General features: G+C 42.7%; 1 protein-coding gene across 1 annotated transcript in view; it reads right to left on the reverse strand.

Moving 5' to 3' along the window:
* Positions 1–19,528, reverse strand: part of LOC139303143 (wings apart-like protein homolog) — a 23,962-nt gene extending 4,434 nt beyond the window's left edge. The window contains exons 1-14 of the mRNA XM_070926866.1: positions 19,449–19,528; positions 18,113–18,621; positions 12,549–13,293; positions 11,156–11,538; positions 10,353–10,477; positions 6,217–6,312; positions 5,858–6,028; positions 5,356–5,492; positions 5,049–5,160; positions 4,059–4,346; positions 3,416–3,527; positions 3,232–3,329; positions 2,501–2,577; positions 1–129 (exon numbers count right to left, since the gene is read on the reverse strand). The exon at positions 1–129 is cut by the window's left edge and continues 8 nt beyond it. Coding sequence (XP_070782967.1) covers positions 1–129; positions 2,501–2,577; positions 3,232–3,329; positions 3,416–3,527; positions 4,059–4,346; positions 5,049–5,160; positions 5,356–5,492; positions 5,858–6,028; positions 6,217–6,312; positions 10,353–10,477; positions 11,156–11,538; positions 12,549–13,293; positions 18,113–18,599 — 2,960 coding nt within the window. The 5' untranslated portion in view covers positions 18,600–18,621; positions 19,449–19,528. The remainder of the gene's footprint in view (positions 130–2,500; positions 2,578–3,231; positions 3,330–3,415; positions 3,528–4,058; positions 4,347–5,048; positions 5,161–5,355; positions 5,493–5,857; positions 6,029–6,216; positions 6,313–10,352; positions 10,478–11,155; positions 11,539–12,548; positions 13,294–18,112; positions 18,622–19,448) is intronic.
* Positions 19,529–19,868: the final 340 nt, after the last annotated feature.

Below are 19,868 nucleotides of genomic sequence, written 5' to 3' on the forward strand. Positions count from 1 at the left end.
TGCGTCAGGTTCAGCAGGACTCCTATGATGGCCCTCATACAGTCCTCCACTGCTTTCCCCACCACGGCTCCGTCTGAGTTCAGCTCCCTGCTGTAACGCTGGATCATCTCCTCACACCTGCTCAACGCCCTGAGAGAGGACGAGGGGAGAGGAGAACATGTTTCCAGTGTGTTTACAACAAAAACAGTGTGTATGTGAAGCTGCCCCTCACAATTAAAAGGCAACTGCAAGACAAGACAATGATTTAATTAACTGAATAATCGTCCTCAAATTACTGAAAATAAATCTCTACACCCCTGGAAGTATGACAGGTGCATTGACCTGTCATACTTCCAGGTGTGCTGAGAGGGCAGGCCATTTACAACATTTAAGTCTACCTTCATCATACACACACTTATATCAGGTATATGACCTGATGAAGGTTACATAGACCGAAACACTGTAAATAAATATACCAACACTAAGCCAGACAGTGTGGGGAGTTGTTTTCTCTTTTTGTATTCATCATAGCTTCGACTCGTTCATCACAAGCACAAACAAACTGGATTCACATCCAGATGTCTTCTGGATCTATCTCAACTTGACTCTCCTCTTTTCTTTTCTACTCCATCATAAAACAGAGCGGCATTGAGGGAAAACACACACACACAAACACACACACACACACACACACACACGCACACACGCCGGCTGCAGCAGCAGCAGCAGCAGCAGGAGGGGTGAAGCAGGTCAGCCGCCTGATGTAAATAACTAGATTAAATCTAATGACAGCGGTGACTGAACAGAGACCAGAACAGAGTGAGAGGAAGGAAATGAAAGGGAGGAAAACAGAAAAGAGAAAGAGAAAAGACGGGTGTGGTCTATGGAGGACGACAGCAAGACGGGATGTGACAAAGTGAGAGTGAAGGGAGGATGCATAAGAAAACTACAGGAGAGAAAATGTTGTTAAAATTTGAGGTGAGTCTGGGTTGAAACAATACGGGAAGCGTGCATGGTAACAAAGGTGTGTGTGTGTGTGTGTGTGTGTGTGTGTGTGTGTGGAGTTGTTTAGGTGGCAGTGCTCGCTCGCTCTCTCACTCACCCTGTGGTTTTGGGGGTTAATCGAGTTACCAGAGAGGACAGCTGAATGCTCAGACTGAGGCCTGTGTCACCCACTGAAACAGCAGCTCTTTGTTGACCCATTTAGCCTTCATCCTCATCTTCACTACCCCCCCCCCCCCCCCCCCCCCACCCCCACCCTCACCGCAGACCTTCTGCAGGGGGCGAAGGTCCGGTCACATAGAGGGTGAAGGAGGAGGAGTGAGAAGGTCAAGTAATTCAGCTTTACGTCCTTCGACTGTTTATTGATATTTGAGATCATTTGTTTCTCAATTTACACAAAACAACAAAATCTGGTTCTTACAGATTTGTGAGGCAGATATGTTCTGAGTGGGACACTTTACAGTTGAATAAAAAGCTCTCTGGTGCACAAAACCGTAATGGAGACGCCATTACCTCAAACACATCTTTGGCATTTCTGTACTTTCTGGCTTTCGGTACTTGACCACCACACGACTGTTAAATTCTCCGTGATAATCGGGATCATCATGTGATTACTATCTAAATAATTAGAGGGGACAATTTTGGCTTGAAAGATCGTTTCTTTTTTTTCATGTAACAAAAATGTTAAAAATAGAAATTTGAACCAGGGCAGATGGGCAGTTTCATGTCATTTGGGAGACTCAGTTACAGTTTTCTGGACTGAGCCCCCGGACAAGACAGATGTGCGTTTTAATAATTATTCCAATAATTATTGATCTTGACAAAAATAAGCTGTCAAAACACAGAATAATAATTTTGTGATCACAAAATAAGAGTAACTGCCCAGTGATAGACAGAATAATGAAACAAATTAACACATAGGTTCGTTGAAAGACATAAAAATGTGTAATTCATGTTTCGGTTCAAGAATGAATGACTATAATATCTGGACAAAGCTGACTGTATCAGATTTGATTAAAACAAAACACCAATATGTGCCTGAAGCACTCGAGGGCAAAGACCCACAAAAAAGAGAGAGAGAACAGGGTCAGGTCATTTCCACAGTGGTGGGGGCTGAGGTCAGAGGGGGTCAGTGCTATGACTGACAGGATGTCGAGACCAGGAAATTGAACAACAAAACCCTGATAATGATACACATAATAACCATCATGCATACAGGCACACAGTCTATACAGAGTCAATCTGGGTTTCTGAAGGCAGAAATCAATATTTTTACAGTTTAATCTGCTGTCAGTGTTCAGCATCTTGAAGATGAAGAAGAAGCTGTTCTTATAAATTCACCTTTACAAAAGATTACCAGCAGTGTTCAGATCAGATCTGTCAATATAAAAATCAAACATACTGAATCCTGTCAGAGCGGAGCGGGACAGAGTCAGTGACTTGGCTGAGAGACATTAGTGACCTCTGGGGTCAGAGGTCAAGACTGCGTTTGTGTGTGTGTGTGTGTGTGTTTGCTCACTTTGCAGAGGAGATGATGAGTGATGAGTCTTTGTAGGCAATCAAGTAGCCCTGGTTCTCTGGGTTGTGGACGGTCACCTGTATGTACACAAAGACAATTACTTTTTACCTGAAGTTTTTGTTCCACTAATGACTTCTAGGAAGATTACACTCATTCTGAAATACACATTATATTTTATTTTGGGAAACAAGTAAGATCAGATCAGAAGTTTATTTTTTTAATCGTGTTGGTTGTGGACTGCAACTGATCAACCTAAACCCAAATCTGAGATGAACCTCTCCATTTGAAAATTTAAAATGACCTGTATCCAAATAAATCAAACAGAAAACCTTTTTTTAAAGCACGGTTTACTTCACACTACCTTCCCTGTGTAAAAGTGTTTGGCTTCTGGGTGGAGGCCACAGAGATTATAATGGTATCAGGACCAACAAACGTTGTTATGTCTCACTGTAAAGTCGGCAGACGTCTAAACCGAAGCGTTCAACTAAACCTCGGTAGTGTGAACAGATTATGGGAGACATTTCGCCAAACTGTTACTTTATATCAGTGGATTTTGTTGTCAAATACATTATTTTTTCGTTGTGTTGATTGTGGTTTTAAAAGTGAAAAAATCTTACTCTTTCAGTTATACAGTGAAAGAGTGAAAAGACTTCGTTCAGCCTGACAATACCACTCCATACTCCAAGGGTCTGGACCTATATGTAACATGTCCCTATGTCTGTGACACTTACACTCTCCAGCACCCGTAAACACCTCTCAGCTCCCCACAAAGATGACACCAGCTTCTCCTTATCGTCCTCCTGGTTTAAGTTATTAACACACTCCTTCACTGTGGAGGGAGAAATAAAAACAGGGAGACAGGGTCAGAAACTTCACGCATCATATCAAATACAAATTCTGTACAATATCTCTTACCTTTATCTACTATGTGGTCCAGTCCTCCCAGTAGCCGTAGCTCCTCTTTGAACCAGTCTCCCGCTCGCTTGGAAGTCAGAGACAGTAACGTCTCCATGGCTAAATGACCGGTCTACAGGGAGAGAGGAGGGACAAAAGGAGTCAGCTAAAATCTAGACAGATGTCTCCGTTCACACTATTAAACCGGTTACATCTCAGTCTGTGATGTTCTACATATTCCAGTTATTTTGTGAGAATACTGCTGCCGTGCCTTCTGGGCTGTTCCCTGTGCTTGTAGAAGACTGTGTGAAAATGGCGGCTCTATAAAAGACACCTTCCCTCTTTGATTGTAAGAGACTGAAACCAAAACCTGATATTTACTGTAGATGTTTTAGATCACAAACGATCGTCAGCTCCGGTGGAGCTGCTAGAAATATCTTGACACGTGTGGGTGGCTGTGAGTCACCCTGACTGAAGGGCTGCTAAAAGAATATCATTAGTCAGAGGTTTCAGTGGAGAGGTGTAACGGTCTAAATGCTTTTCCATCCCGACAGTTCTGCAGGAAACATTGAGTACATGGAATATAAATGATCCAATGTGATGAATATTCACACAAAACTAAAAACCAGCAGTTTTTAATAGAAGTGGGATCCTTTTTCAGTACCGTTATGTTCTGTAGGTCCAGGTGCTTGTTGTGCACGGTGTCGCAGAGCTTCCTGATCTTCTCCTTCATCTTGGCGATTTCCCTGGCACTGAACTGAGCGGTGGAGTCTGTCTCAGCCCCAACCCCTCCCCCCTGGTCCTGGTCCTGGTCCTGGTCCTGGTCGTGGTCCTGGTCCAGGTCCAGCTCCAGCAGTCGGATCATCAGGTCCAGACATGACCGGTCCAGATCCATGTTCAACCGGTCTCTACTGAGGATGTACATCAGAGACGCTGTACACAGAGCCAGATTCTGCAGAGATGAGAGTGAGTGAATAAAGTCATTATTCACATATTTAATATAGTCCACTTTAAAAAAAGACTCTTCTCAAACCAAATTCAGTTTTCTGAGATTTGTCTCACGACCTCACTTTGACATCATTTCAGAAATGTCTTTATGCAGATAATGCTACATTTCTACAGCTTCGTATCATTTAAGGATAGAATTTCTAAATATGTCACTTAAATTCCAGCAGAGGACAGTTATAATTTTCCTGCCGAGTATATTTACTTTGTTAAACCACCAGTAAAGATGGCTTTTAAATGTCAACATGAACGTGTTGAGGCTTCTGAACTGAACGTCTCTCGCCTCTACAACTGATTTTCTGAATTCAAGATGAGAAAATAATCAAACACCATGACCCCATGCTGTGGCATATAAAACAGACACCTATAAATTTCTTCTAACTCCTGTCATCACATGAGACTGAATTTTCCAATCTACTCCAAATTTAAATGACACAACGAAATAAAGTCCAACCCACTACAGCTTAAAAAAACAGAGAATAACCGGGACAGTGTTCAGTAAAGTAGGACTAGCTAAATGACAGCAGTCAACACATATCATACTGCCATTATTGTTGCTTTTGTTGTTCTCCACTCATTACTGTAGTTTCCTCCTGTAGGAGAGTGAACTGCAGGTGTGTTTGGTTCATCTGCACTGACTGATCCTTACCGGGTGTTGTGGGGCGTCATTGAGTGTTTTAAAGACCTGAGCCACCTTCCCTCTGGCCCTGAGGTGCATCCTGAAGCTGGGCATGGCACAGCGCGTCGCCAGGCTGATCACACTGAAGAAACAACACGCAGACACACATGGCATCATATACATATTTATTACATATTTATGTAATTTGATTACTTTAGAGAAGAAGTTTAAGTAAGCTAAATGAATAAAAGTAAAACCAGCCAGAAGTTGACCACAGCAGCAGTGTCGGGGAGGGTGCGCTTCATTCCCTCCATGGGGCATGCCAGCAGGTTCTTACCTAAGGCAGCGTGTGTTGAGAGGTTGTCCACTCTTCAGACCAGTAGCCAGATACTCAAAGTCATCAGTAAACTCCTGGTTCTCTCCAAACTCAACCACGTCATTGAAGTGCTTCACATGCTGGACGACTGTATAAAGCTGGAAAACACAGGGGCGGGAATAAACGAGTGGAATGTGTCCAAAAATACCTTTATAAAAACATGTTTTCCTATTACATTGATAGTAGTTAGTACAGAGTGATGGGGAATGTGGGAGAAGGGATGGCATGTAACAAAGGTACACAATTACTCAGTATGTGTAGTGCACCAGGACGCCTTAATACCTCTTAACTTAAGTACATTTTTGAATCAATCTTGTCGTCCACTGATGTCCACAAGTAAAGTCCCTGACACACCAAATGATGGACAAGTGCCAAATGCCTCTTCAGTTGTTTACCTCATGGCAGCAGATGAAAACAACTGACAGTCGTACAGTTTTAGGATACGTGATAAATGTCCATGTACCTCCTTGTGCTCTTTGCGGCATTTGAGTGCAGTGACGGTGTCCTGGTAGAGATCTGTGGGCAGGGTTACACACTTGGTGACCTTGGGAGGAGGGGGAGGAGCCTTAAAAACACTGTCATCCTTCTGAGCGTCCGAGGGCTCCTTACTGGATCCTCCTGCTGAGACTGGCGCCTGGTAAGACGTAGGAGAGGTGATGTGAATCAAACAATCAAATAATTCTAATCATGATGGATCTGAAGTGGTTTATGATTTGATTGTTTGATGGAGAAAAGGACATGTCATTTTACTTTGCTAGCCATCTTAACGTATTTTAGGCTGAGCCTAAAAGTGTGCGTGTGTGTATGCGTGTGTGCACTTACAGAAGTTGTCTGTGATCGTGAGAAGAAAGTTGGAGGGGGCTCCTCTTCCCTCTCCAGCGTCCAGTGTCTGGCGTTGTACACAGCTTTGGTGGGAGACTGTAACATGAACACATGAACACACACACACACACACACACAGTGATGTACTCATTGTTGCAGTATCTTTCAGTGCTCCTGAAGTCTCACCACTATCGCCAATAGTGATTAACTACAGATTTGTAGTTTATCATATATAGCATTGGATAGAAGACTAAGAAAAGGATTTATATTTGATAAGTTGAACCTGTGAATTATTTTTAGCATTTTTGCTTAAAAAGAGTTTGATTGCACACCCTTCCTTTTGTTCAAAAAACGTGTGGGGTTAAAACTGCAATGGAAGTGGTTCATTACAATACATCTTTTCATAATCTCACAGTATTTTCAATCATTTCTCATAAACTTGACTAGAATGGTAAGAGCACAGATGAACACAGAACAGAAATGGGCTTGTAGATAAAAACAGATGTGGTGAGGAAAAAGATGAGAAAGACAAGAGTGAAGGAGAAAGACAAAGCAGAAAGAAGAAGGGAAAACAGGATAACTGGATGCACATTAAACTTGTGAGAGTCCGCCAGCACTGATCAAACAGTAGGACACACACACACACACACACACACACAAACGCACACACCCCCCACACCACCAACCACCCTCATCCTGTCATCCTTGGCTCGTCTCCTGTCCTCTTTATATATTTTTGCCAAACCTGTGGTTGGTGGTTGCCGGGGCACTCATAATGAAAAACAAAAGAGGGAAGGGCAGGACAGAAAGAAAGAAAGGGAGAAGAGAAAGAATTGGCTGTAGAGCAGAGTACTGAGGGAGGTGTGGGGGGATTCTGCACCACAGGGTTAATAAGAAGAGACAAAAGAGGAGTTTGGACATGAGCTTTGCTGTGCTGGAACATCAACCCACCGAATTAAAGCCTCCTACAGTAATCTGAATGACACAGGCGGACACCTAACCCACCCGCCCCACCCACCTGCCGCTAAGCAAAAAAAAAAAAGACACGTAGTGTTTTGGCATTGCAGGGGGTGTGTTAACAGCAAACTGGCTTCTCATTGGAGCCGACAGCACAAGCTTGGGGGAGGGCAGTGAAATGACTTTAATCGATAATTCTATAATGTCTTCTGTGGTTCTGGGGGAGTTTTCTGAAGTCTGAGAAAACAACTCCCTGATGATGTCATAGCCATGTCATCAGGGTATTGTTGGCTTAAAGACATTTATACCAAAGCCTGTGTTACAAATTGGAGGTGTGGAGTTTGAAAGACGTGGGCAGCATGCAAGCATGAGAGGAAACCAATCAATAATTGTTCTGTCATTACTGGGCAAGTCAACACCACTTGCTCCAGGTGCATAATTTCCCCTTCTCTGCTGAAATTAAATTAGTGTCGTCATGGATAGAGCTGGGTATCAAACCTCAATTACACCCCAACACATAGAACAACATGCATAGTATTGAAAACTTCCAAATACCAAAAGCTGGCAGTGAATGCTGGGTCTGATCCATGAAAAGAGACACACTGGAGCTCCAGAGAGGGTCATTGTTATGGAGGTAATAACTGCTTGTCCCATAAAATCCATAAATAAACCCAACACCATCTCCTAAATATGGATGAGTCCGTATACGAGAAGTCCTCCGTAGGCCGGTCACTATTGTTTTTATAATGAGCTCAACTCGGCTCTTACTCTCTATTATGTTAAATGAAGATGGAGTGAGAGAGCCAGAACGTATAGTGTTAGAGAGAGAACGAAACGAGCAAGAAGGGAGAGGCGCAAGGTAGAGAACATTATTCTGGGAGGTAACAACTAAAGATGAAGCAGTCAAGAGGAAGTGATGGAGACAGAGAGGAAAGCATTACTCAACTAAGAATATTAAGGGCTTATTGTGAGAGCCAGGACATGAAACTGGAGAACAAGAGAGAATGAGAGAGTACATTAAGTACATTATTATGCTCCTATGGGCGATGTGTCTGCTAATACTCTTACAGCCGGTCTGCAATGGGCAGATGGAGAGGAAATTAACTTTACATTTGGCTCTTCAAAAGTTCCCTGCATGTGCTGAGAGAGAACTTCCTCCACAATCTATCTCTGCCTCCACAACCAGAGAGCATGAAATACAGTTTGTATACAGGGCTGCTACCCAAGACCAAATGTTATAGAAACTGTTCAAATTGTTTTCTCTTTGGGTGGTTAGTTGAGTGAAGTTACTGCATTACTGCAGACACCCCTCTGACTGACTTTCTGCTGATGAAAGGAGCACACACAAGGCATGGTCATCTGTTGGATATCCATACCGTTTCTTTGTCAATATCATTATAAAATTCTGTGTTTCTGCTGCTTCTACAGAATTTGAGTTTAAAAGAAATTGTATTTTAACAGTACTAAGTATCGGCAGATAGATCGATGTAACCCTTCCATTTACTCGGCCATATCGTCAAGAGGTCTCTACCTCAATGCATTTCCAAGCTAACATAAAGGTTGAATGAGCAAATCCAGCTGGAATCTCTTGAATATTTATGCAACAATGACGACTCAACATCCTCTGTTTGGAATGAACCCACCGGAGGACACATGCACATGCTGACGGATTGGGGATTGGTTGTTACTTTGGGTTAGTTGTGATTTATGGTAGCAACTTCTGGTGCATTAAAGGGGGGCGCGACAAATGACAGTCTGTCTGAAGGAACTAATTTACAAAATATTAGGTTGGCTAGAGATTCATAATGTTAGTGCTTTATAACATGTTGGTTAACAGTCCAGCCCTAAACTTTGTAGTGATTTGATTGTATGAAAACCCTCTAAACCAAAGAGCATTTATTCACAAAACGATTATTTTCATTTCTACGCAATAATCTATTGAAGAAACACATAATCTGCAAACTGTAATAAAGTCACCAGAGGCAGTGACTCGTGTTCCAGTTAATCCTGATGCCCATCTACGACACTAGTTTAAAATCAAGAAATTAGTCTTGCTAATTACAGCAAGAATCATGCATCACTTTTCACAACAAAGTTAATAAATGCTGCAAACTAAAAAGAAGACATTTAACAAGCATCTGTGATGAAGAGAGGCCTTGCAGAGCTTGTTAAGACAAACGCAGCAAACTACAGAAACTGCACAGAGATCTAATTAACAGCACTCCTCCAGCATAAGTAAAATCAAATTATCAGTTCAATCCAAGTTTTTCACCTCATGTAAGACTCTAATTGCAGCAAGATTCATGCAAGAGCAAAATATAGCCAAATATTAGTTACTTAAGACTTGCTTTTCTGCTGGTCTGGATTGAAGACATTGATCATCTCTACTATAAAAAGGCACCAGGCCTCTTATGAAATAAACAGTCTGATATCCAGTCAGCCCAGTCTGAGAGCCGGGAGTGACAGACCATTAGCACACTGATAAATAAAAGAGAAGCAGCTTAGAGATGTTCAAAGACGACTCGATCCCTCCCCTCATCCAGCCATGAATAAACCAGAGCCGAATCCTCTGCTCTGCCCACACACACTCAGTGCTGAGTCACACTTGGCGTAGGTGGACAGTCCCGTCCCCACAGGTACATGCAGATCTCTTTTTCAAATGTAATGAGGGAAGGTTTTACAGTTGGGGATTAAAATATTTCACATACATAGAATGACCCAGATGTGCTGCTTTACTGAGAAATGTATTCCTATTTATTTTAACAAAAATAAAATGCAGCTGATTTTGAGACTCATTATGCTTCAGTGAGATGTCAAAGCTTAAGTTTCACTTTTTTTAAATCAAGTTTAGCTGTAGCATTTGTTGGGGACTATTTTCAGCCGTGGATTCATTTGGTGCTCTGGTGACATTTCTGGCAGCACAACGATGTATGTGGGATTGAGTCAAAATAGTGTGTCTTCATGGTGATGAAGAAACATGTGTGACTCATTGATGTGTTTCTAATAGTTTCTGGACAACAATGGAGCTCTATGGCACAGAGGAAGAAGATATATCAGGCTTTGATACACACACACACATTAAATGTGATTCATTTTGTTAATCTTTTAAAACACTCCATGTAGTGTAACCCTTCGTGTGACCTGGCAGTGAACTGCGTGAACACAGTGTTGTGTCTGACCTTCTTCTGCGCGCTGAAGATCCTCCGGAAGGAGTCTGGGTTCTTCTCGGCTGGTTTGCCCTGAGGCGGCCTCCTGGGAGCCCTGGCCACCACTCTGAGGCCTTCCTCCGAGAAGTCCAGGACGTCTGCAGACAACACAGAGTCACCATCACCAAAACGTCACGGTCAGTCCGGATGAATAAACTGGGATTATTGGTTGCATTTCTTTCTGTGTGGGCACTACTGGCATGCAAATATTTCTAAAGAATAATTGCCTTACACCTTTAAATGAAATTATCCTGAGTTATGTCGGTACCCAACATTCTGTTTTAACAAGTCATACGTCACATCAAGGAAGTGATGTACGTAAAAAAATTTAAACTGAAGATTAGCGGTTGATTAGATCCTGAATGCAGATACATTTTGTCTTCATCAAGTTCTGTTGCTCTCAGGGTTTTCAGTTTATCTTCTGTGGCCACGTTCAGACAACATAAACACCCGACACTTCACAGTGATTGCCTGCCGAGGATGAGCTCAGACGAGACAAAGGAGGAGACATGGTTTGCTAGTGCTAGCGTTGTTGTTGTGCTCTGTGTGTAGGAGGATGGGTTCATAGTGTATGCTGGTATGTTAGAGATAGTGTGGGCGCTCTGTGTTTGTGCTTATATATCAACATTACACAAAGCAAATTACCTTTCTCTAGAATCAGAAATGCAGCATAGTTATGCTAGTAGCCCTGTTACACAAACAAAAACCCTGTTCATACGTTACATTATCCAGCAATGCACAAAGACGTTCTTCTGAGAGAGAGTGTGCGTTTTAACCTGCTCGTATCCTGCTTTCCTGCCTCTCAGAGTTTTTCTTGTTCTCCTTGGCCGGCGGCCTCGCTTGGACTGTTGGAACCTCTAGCCTCTCAAAAGGATCCGGTGGGTCGTCAGTCGGTGCTTCTTCCACTGTAACCAAGGGGGTTTCCTTGGTGACTGCAGCCTTCTTGGCCCTCCTCCTCCTCCTCTCTTTCGAGCCGTCGTCATCATCGTCTGTCCCGTCGCTGTCGCTCATGTCATCAAAGCCGAAATATTTGATCTTGTAACTGGATCGGCCGTCTGTGTTGTCTGCGCCGTTGTCCTCTTGACGGGCGTCTGCATCGTCAAAACCAAACAGGTCCAGCTTACTGTCTTTCTTTGACTTGGTCTGGGTCTGCCTGAACCTGAGGAGAAGACAGGTGCACATTAGGAAAAACATGGTTTATATCTGGCAGTCACACAAAAAAGTCAAAACTTCTTTATTATGCAGTGGCATCCTGCAGTGAGCCTTTACACTTGTAGAGTGCATTTCCTAGTTTCCAACTTCAGGCTTCAGGAAAATGCGTTCAACATGAACATGTAACTTGCCAAATTTTAATTAATACCTTCACGAGACTCTTCCCTGTTGAGGAAACTAATCTGTTCATTTCAACCCAGGTAATCATAGCAAACTTAATTAAAATGTTGTTTCTTGCAGCATTTCGAAAATTCAGAAGAAATCCTGTGGCAGTAAGGGATAGTCTCACTTTGATGTTGACTGTAGTAGTTTCATTCAAATAAAATTACTCTACATATTGTCCTTGGCAAAAAAGGGGGATTAAGTATAACAGCCAGATATATTAGAGCGCACATGCATGGGGGGTTGAAAGCCGAAATGAGCCAGATTGAAACACTGCTTTAACCTGGAGCCTCATGCTGAGATAAAAAAAAAAATGTAAAATGCGTGAAATGAAAAGCTCTAAAAATACATTCACACAGAATGATAAAATGGCCCTGTGTCTGTGAGCAGGCACATACCTTTATACAAAACCTGTTCAAGTCATCAAGTTTCTCATTGACACCATTCAGAAAGTTCTGAAATCAAACAGCAAGGAACGAACAGAAGTCTTTTGCCTTCTTGAAACAGCTGGGTGCCACCATTTGGACTCCTTTGCCCAGAGAAATCTACAATTATGTTTCCCCCTGCTGTTTCCAAATCAAAGAATGAACTCTGTGCCTTCGTCAACCAGGGTCTTTTAGCGAGACAGTGCGCCAGACTGTCACTTGACAGTCACTTCTGTGTGATTTCTGCTGCCCTCTGATGGACATGTCACACATTCAGAAGTGATATTTCCAAGTTATTTGAGAACATTTAACAAAAAAAACCCAAAGCATTTCAGAAAAGGCCCAGCCCTGCCACCTTGTGTTGTCCTACCTTGTGATTTGTTGTTCCGTCTTCTTTCGCTGCCATCCCGCATCTCCCAGCTCCGTTGTACTGCCAGACCCAGCACTACTGCTACCACTAGAGGGTGCTGCATCAGTACTAAACTCCTCCACTCCTCGGTCCTGGATGGTGACGTTACACATAGACATGGAAGAGGGGTGCAGCACTGTGTAGTCCCTCGTCCTGCCCCGTCCCCCTCCACCACCTGTCGTCTTATTACTGCCGTCAGATGTAGATTTGGAAACATCTGTACCAAAAACAGCGCTGGCAAAACCGCTGGAGTCTGAGGCTTTGCCAGAGCCCTGTTTGTTAGGCCTCCTGTACGTCCGACAGTTCGAGTTTCTTACAAGCGATGAGGACGTCGACGTCTGGGAGTAGCCTGACGTCTCGACAAAGAAGTCTGAATCTCCCCCGAGGTCCTCGTTGTCGCTGGGGCTTTGGAGCTGTGGAGGAGAGGGGGGCTTCACGTGACGGGTCTGCCCTAGGTCACAGCTGCCCATAGTGACACCTGCTGTAGCCCAAGAGAGCGTGGGGGCGGGGTTGCGAGGTTCTTGGCTGGGCGAGGGCGGACGGAGACCCATGATGGCATCCCAGGAGTCGTATGTGGACTCTGCCTTGGACCCTGTCTTCAGGGTGGTGGTCTGCGCCAGGGGCTTCTTATCACTCTCAGAAGCGTTTTGGTACCAGGAGTAGCTGTGCTGGTTCTCTGACAACAAGGAACTCTGCTGGGGCTTTGCTGTGGAAAAAGCAAACCAGACTCAATCACTTCTGTTAAATATCATAAACTGGTGATAACAAGTGTTTGTGTTTTTATTAAGTTAACTTAATAGGTTTAAGTAAACTTTGAGACCTCAATTCAAGTTAATTTGTATGAAACATCAGTCCAGGTTAAAAAATGATATAAACATGACAGTCAAAGCAACTGTGTACAGCTCATTTATCAGATCAATGATTGATTGGATGCTTGGCCTCTAAAATCGAATTTAGGATTTCAAAATGGATTTAAATACAAACCCACAGGGTCACAGACACAGCCAATAATAGACTATTTCCAGCTCATAACATGTGCAGCTAATTTAATATCCACTAGGGGTGCAACTACTGATTATTTTCTTTTTTATTATTATTATTAATTGATTAATGTTGGTCTATAGAATGTCAGAAAATAGTGAAAAACAACCATCATAAATTTCCAGAACCCAAGTTGACGTCTCCAAGTTTGGTTTTTTTTGCCCGATCGACCAGATTTAAAACAGAAAAGCAGCAAATCCTCATATCTGAGAAGCTGGAACAAGAGAATGTTGGGCCGCTGGGTCGTGGTGTTTAATGTCAACAATCATTAGGTTAATATGCAGAATTATCTGTGCTGTTAAATTCTGTGCAAACTTATTTTAATTACTTCACAATGTGTTTGCTGAGACTTTAGGAAGGGCAGTTTCATTTATATAGCACATTTCCAACACAGAGGCAATTCAAAGTGCTTTACCTCCAAGGCAGCAAACGTCTGTCTACAATTTTCCAACCTACAAGGTTTTCCAATCTTTTCACACTTTTTAAACCACCCAAATGTATTCATACTAAATAGTGGCGAGTTGCTGCATACAGACTACTGTCTGGTACAATAATGAAACAACACTGTGCCCGCAATTTGGCTTTTGGTTAACTTCACAGGCTGCTCAGTAGAACGATGGTGTACATAATGACTGCACCATTTCAAAAAGTTCCTTTACACACTGAAAACAGGTCACACACACACAAACAAACACAGCTGGAGCTGCACTGAGCTTCACGTCAAACGCTCGTTTGCCAGTTGGTGTATTTCTTCAAGAAAATCAAACTTGCTATGACAACACACTGGTTATTAGCACCCCATGTCCATTTCTGCCTTCACAGAACAGCGACAATACTGGACTCTGTTGCTCGTTACTCTGAGCAAACACAGGAAATTGCTTCACAGTGTAACATCAAAGGATATCTATCTGCTCTGTAAAAGAGTTGTGGTGTTTTGGAAGGCTGTGGTGTCGGAGCACAAGCATAGCAAATCTAGAAAAGAGACCATTCCGTTACTTCACTCTCTTCAGACCTTATCTGATGACCAAAACATTTTTTAAAAAAAATCACAAAAGATAAAACATTTAGATAATGAGTGAGGGCTTGCCCCCCTCTTTGGCAACTGCTCCAGAGCATTGGCAACAGTCTTGGTGCTAAAAGAAGCCAAATGCTCTGATCATTATAGGTAAATGCATACAGTCGACTTCTCAAGAACAGCAATCAGCTGGGAGGGAAGATACGACTCCTCTAAGTCCCTTGCGACGATCCCAAAGCACTCAACATCCATCTTTCTCTATTCAAAGTTATATTATCTTGTTTCAGTCTTGTGGGTCTCAGTTTGGGTCCACCTGAGTTTTTACAAAATTGGATCTTTTAGAAATTTAGCAAGTCTAGGATGTCAAAGCCCAACAACTACAAACCTCTAGGCAAAAGAGAAGTGTAAGTATGACATGCACACAAGATAACATCAAGGCCTGTCTGCTAGAAAATTAGCTGCACTGATCATGATAACGAAAGACGATTCATGCAATGAAGAGCCCTGCATCACTGCGGATGATAAAAACAGGATCAATAAGATGAGCAGAGAGGCTGGCTCAGTGGTTGGCCTTACCCCAGACTCCCTCGAGGTCACTGTAGAAAAGAGAAAAGGTCCAAACTAAGAACGGTTCTGTATTGAAGGCCAACCATTACACAGAAGCTCCTTTAGTGAGCGACTAGTGATGCCTCAGTGTTCTACTGAACACTTTGTAATGAAGACTTTTAGATGTGGTCTAGATCAGTAGCACCCTCCAGCTGTTTATCATGTCTCCAGTGGTCTTTTATGGTGTTATTTAATTATTTGTTGTGTACTGTGAAGGCAATGTCTATATTGCTTCTTGTCTGTATGAGTTGATTTGGTGGCAAATGAGTTTCCCCAGTGGGGATTAATAAAGCTGTCTAGTCTAATCTAATCTAAGTGACAAAATTATCATGAAATGATCAAAGCTTTTAGAAAATCCAATCCAACCATTCAATTAATTAATTATTCAATAAATAAACCCAATTCTGATGTGAATAATAACTTCAGAATAATTCAGTTTAAAAGAGCAGATAGAAATAACAAAGTCTGGAGGGGTGACAGCTTAGGAATCTAAAAAGATGACAGTTTGGGTGCCTGTCTTGGGAAACAAGATGAGGCTTGACGTCAGGGAGTGTCCCAGCTCATGTGTGTGTGAGTCTGTCAGAGGAGTGTGAGAGTACAGGGGCGAACACCCACCAAGCACCAAATACTGATATACAGGTTGATAAATCAGTAAGACTCACTGATCATAGCATCAACGTGTTCAAACATTGCTAACCATTGTACTCTGACCAGCAACAGTGTTTTTCACAGTCAGTTACAAAAATGACTGGGTGTAGGGTCTCAAAAAATGGAAACTGAATTGGAAATTGGGTGTGCCTCCATAGTTTGAACTTGAATTATATTTTTTAAACTCAGTTCAATCAAACTCCGTTTTCTGCAAGCTGCAGTTTGCCTTAACAAGTCCTATGCAATGTATATGTTTTACAGCTGAAATCTCTGCATCACAGCAACACTGGCTTCAATACAGTAGGAGACCATTTAATGACTAAATGGTTTCTTACACATGTGGGCCAGTCTGTAACTGTTGTTACTGGAAAGCTGTGGACAGGAATTAGACAGCCTCTCGTCACACCCATCAGGATTAAAATACTTAAACTCAAAAGCACTTCTAAACCAGCAGCAGCACGTAAGAGCCGCTGTCCACCTGAGAAATGTCACTGAAAGAGGAAAAGTTGTTTTCACCCAGTGTGGCTCCGCTCACATGGCTGACGCATGTCAACATATCATTATCTACAACTGCCGTCTTCTGTTTATTTTGTGTTACTGTATGTTTCCCTCTCACAACACTGTATCAGGAAATGGTGACAGTGCTTTAAAAAGGAGGACAATGAGGTGGTTTGACAGCTGGCTTACGAGGAGCAAACCATTATCCATTAATGACGAACACCGTATACAAAATCAATTTGAATAAATTAACTTTAAAAACAATTTTAGATTCTGAAACACATATTTAACAAAGTTAACATTTCCTGACACACTGTGACTGTACACTGCATGCCCACAGGCTGCATGAATTCAATGTTCAATGACTTCGAAAGCCTGCAAAATAAACTCATTGCAAGTATTGTTCTTAATTAACTATGTAAATCTTGTGGACTGACAGAGGGGGATAGGAGCTGCCAGCTTTATGTATGCTGCTGTCACATTGCACACCTTTAGAACACATTATATATAATTATAATATGGACAGCATTAATAGCTTAACTGTAGTTGTTTTTTCTTGGTATTTAATGCTAAGTGACTCGCAATATTCTTGAATATGACCATCAATCTGAAAGTAGCAATAGTCAACTCTACAATATTGGCATACTTTATCAAAAGAGTTATTTGGTCAAGGATTTTGTCATATTTACTGAGTCAACATCGCCAGCCTTAGTAAGCAGATAACACGGCTGTTGAATGCAGGCTCAGTGTCCTAACACTGTGGAAACGTCACTCTGAGCCGAAGTGCTCACTGAGGCAGAGCTTGTTGTTCAGAGTCAGTTGGAGTGGATCGCGTCTCTGGCAGGTGGCCAGCAGCGGTCACGGAAAGCTGAGGGCAAATCAAGCTGAAAGCGACGACACTGACAGTGACCGGCTGTGAGATGAGAAACAGTAAAACTGATTTCTGCAATGCTCGGTCAACAACGGAATCACTAAAATCTGAAGCTGAAGAAAAAAACACTCATGGAAACCACAAGCACTTATTGATTATTCTTGAAGCTTAAATCATTTTACACAAAAGCTGCACATCACGCACCATTAGTCTTCACATTTGTGAGGTGTGTTACGACAGTTGTCTACTGCGCCGATATCACTCAGTGAAAAGTGTAGACGTTTTGTGACTTCAAAGGGGCTCACGTAGTCCACAGGAGCGTTTAGTTTTATACAGATCACCGAGTTTGTCATATGAAGACCCAGAATTCAGTTAGCATCTGTGAGCCATCTGATTCCATCACAAGATTAACAATGATTTTTCACCACATAGGATTTTTGTTTTGTGCCAACTGTAATGTGCGTGATTAACATGAGCCTCAGGATGCCACCAGACTGAGCCATCGAATCTGTCCATCGAAGTTTGTTTTCAAAGACTCATCATGCGCTCATCCTGACCAGATGTGTCAGGATGAGCGCATGACAAAGACATTAAATAACAAACTGAGGAATATTCAAAACATCAAGTTTCAGCCCATTCACTGACTGCACAGAGTGACCGCACAGTAAGAATATTTCATGTTGCTGTTTCTGATCAAGTCATAATTAAAAGGTTATTTCAAAAAGGAAGTCTGGGGTTGTTATGTGCTTTAACCAGCTATCGATAGATGATCAATCATGAATCAATACAGATGCAGTCCTAGTCCACGTCTACCCAAGCTTAAAGGTTTCAAATTCTGTGTATTACCTGTGCTAGCACTGCTGCTGTTGAAGAACCGAGCTGTGTCCTCCATCAACCTGGGCTGGTTCCTGTCATTGGGCAGCCATGACGCCCCTCGAGCGGATGCCAAAGCGTGGGATCCTCCTTGGAGGCTGGACCTGCTCCCTGTGTCCAGAGAAATGCCTGGCCTTTCCGCTTGGGGAGGCTCTGCTGAGGTTGGCTTGGCGGGTGACGACTTGTTGCTGCTGCGTGATGACACTGGCTTGGATTCCTCATCGCTGTCGAATCCGAATGGATCCTCCAAGCCATCTCCAGATGGACGAGGCCTCTTGTAAACCTCCAGGACAGAGTCGTTCTTGGGAGCACCAACCCGCTTGGAGCCCACCTTGGCCTTGTAGGTGGTGTCACCCCATTTGGTACTAAGGGTGCCTCTCTTGGTGGACAGAACCTCGTCAAACTTGGACGTGCCCTCTCCTCCCTTGCGGCTGTAGGTTTTACCGAATCTGGATGTCATTGTTGCATCTGGGTCATATTCTCTAAGACAAGAGGACAAGGGAGCAGAAAGAAGGATACATCATTCAAATGTTTAATGTCATAAGAACATCTTTCATAGTCATCATGGATGCGATTCCCTACATTAACCTCTTTTACAGTTTTTCTCAAGAACTATATATTATGTTTTTAATTTAAGTTTACAAACTAAACAGCAGTAGCCAGTGCCAGTCATGTTCACTGATCAGTAGAATACGTACTTACAGAATGATAGATTCAACATATATTTATCCACAAGGGATCGGCCTCTTAATGTTTTTGTTTACAAGCAAACAATAAAATCGGTTGAATTTATCATTATTTGATCTAATTTCATTTATATTCGGATTGATATAAAAGAAGCGTAGCTAGATGCGAGAATTACTAGCTAACAGCTTGAGTACTTCTCAGCCAGCTGGTTTGACAAAAACAAGGCTAACATTAGCTTGCCAGCGAGCTAATGGCGCTAAGTTGCAGTTAACCTATCAGAACTGGTAGGATGCTAGCAGACGAATTAATGGAATCACAACAAAACGTACAAAACCCACAGGATGAGACAAATCAACAATTACGAAACGATATATGTGTTGCGTACAAATGTAACACATTTCCCTAAGTTACTATTTACGTTTGCTCGAGTTTTAGCCGTTAGCATTAGCAAGAAGCTCAACAGAGGAGACAGGAGCCGTCACTCCAGCAAACTGCTAGCTTAAAGCTAACAGCTAACAATAACTACAAACTGACATCGTGTCGAGCCGCAACCGAAAAATCCAAACATTGACCATTTTCTACTGGTAAACTAACACTGACTGTTATCCGTATTTCCACTTACTTGGTGAGCTAAAGGGCCGATCCGCACAAAACACACTCCAGACCCGAAACGGCCGTTAAACTCGCACAGGACCGGGCCTGCTTCCCTGATTCAAGCTGCCCTGCACAGTATAAACAAGGCCCAACAGACGCCGTTAACGGCAAATTAGCGGAGTTGAAACACAACGGAGAGAACGGCAGAGCCAGTCTGTTGAGAAAAGATACAGCTTATAACCCCATCTAACGAAATCGACTCCTATTTTCAAGCTAAATCGCACTCGATTGTTTCCTCCGGGTTGCGACGAAGGCTTCCATTGGACTCCCCCGTTGCGTCAAGTTAACCAGAGAGCAGAACGTGACCGGAAGTTTGGCAATCTCTCCTTAGAAATAAAAGCTTCAATTGAACGTACGGAAAGAACATTCTAGCTGGCCGTATAAATAT

Source organism: Enoplosus armatus, chromosome 20 (assembly GCF_043641665.1).
Source record: "Enoplosus armatus isolate fEnoArm2 chromosome 20, fEnoArm2.hap1, whole genome shotgun sequence".
In the NCBI taxonomy this organism is placed as follows: Eukaryota; Metazoa; Chordata; class Actinopteri; order Centrarchiformes; family Enoplosidae; genus Enoplosus; species Enoplosus armatus.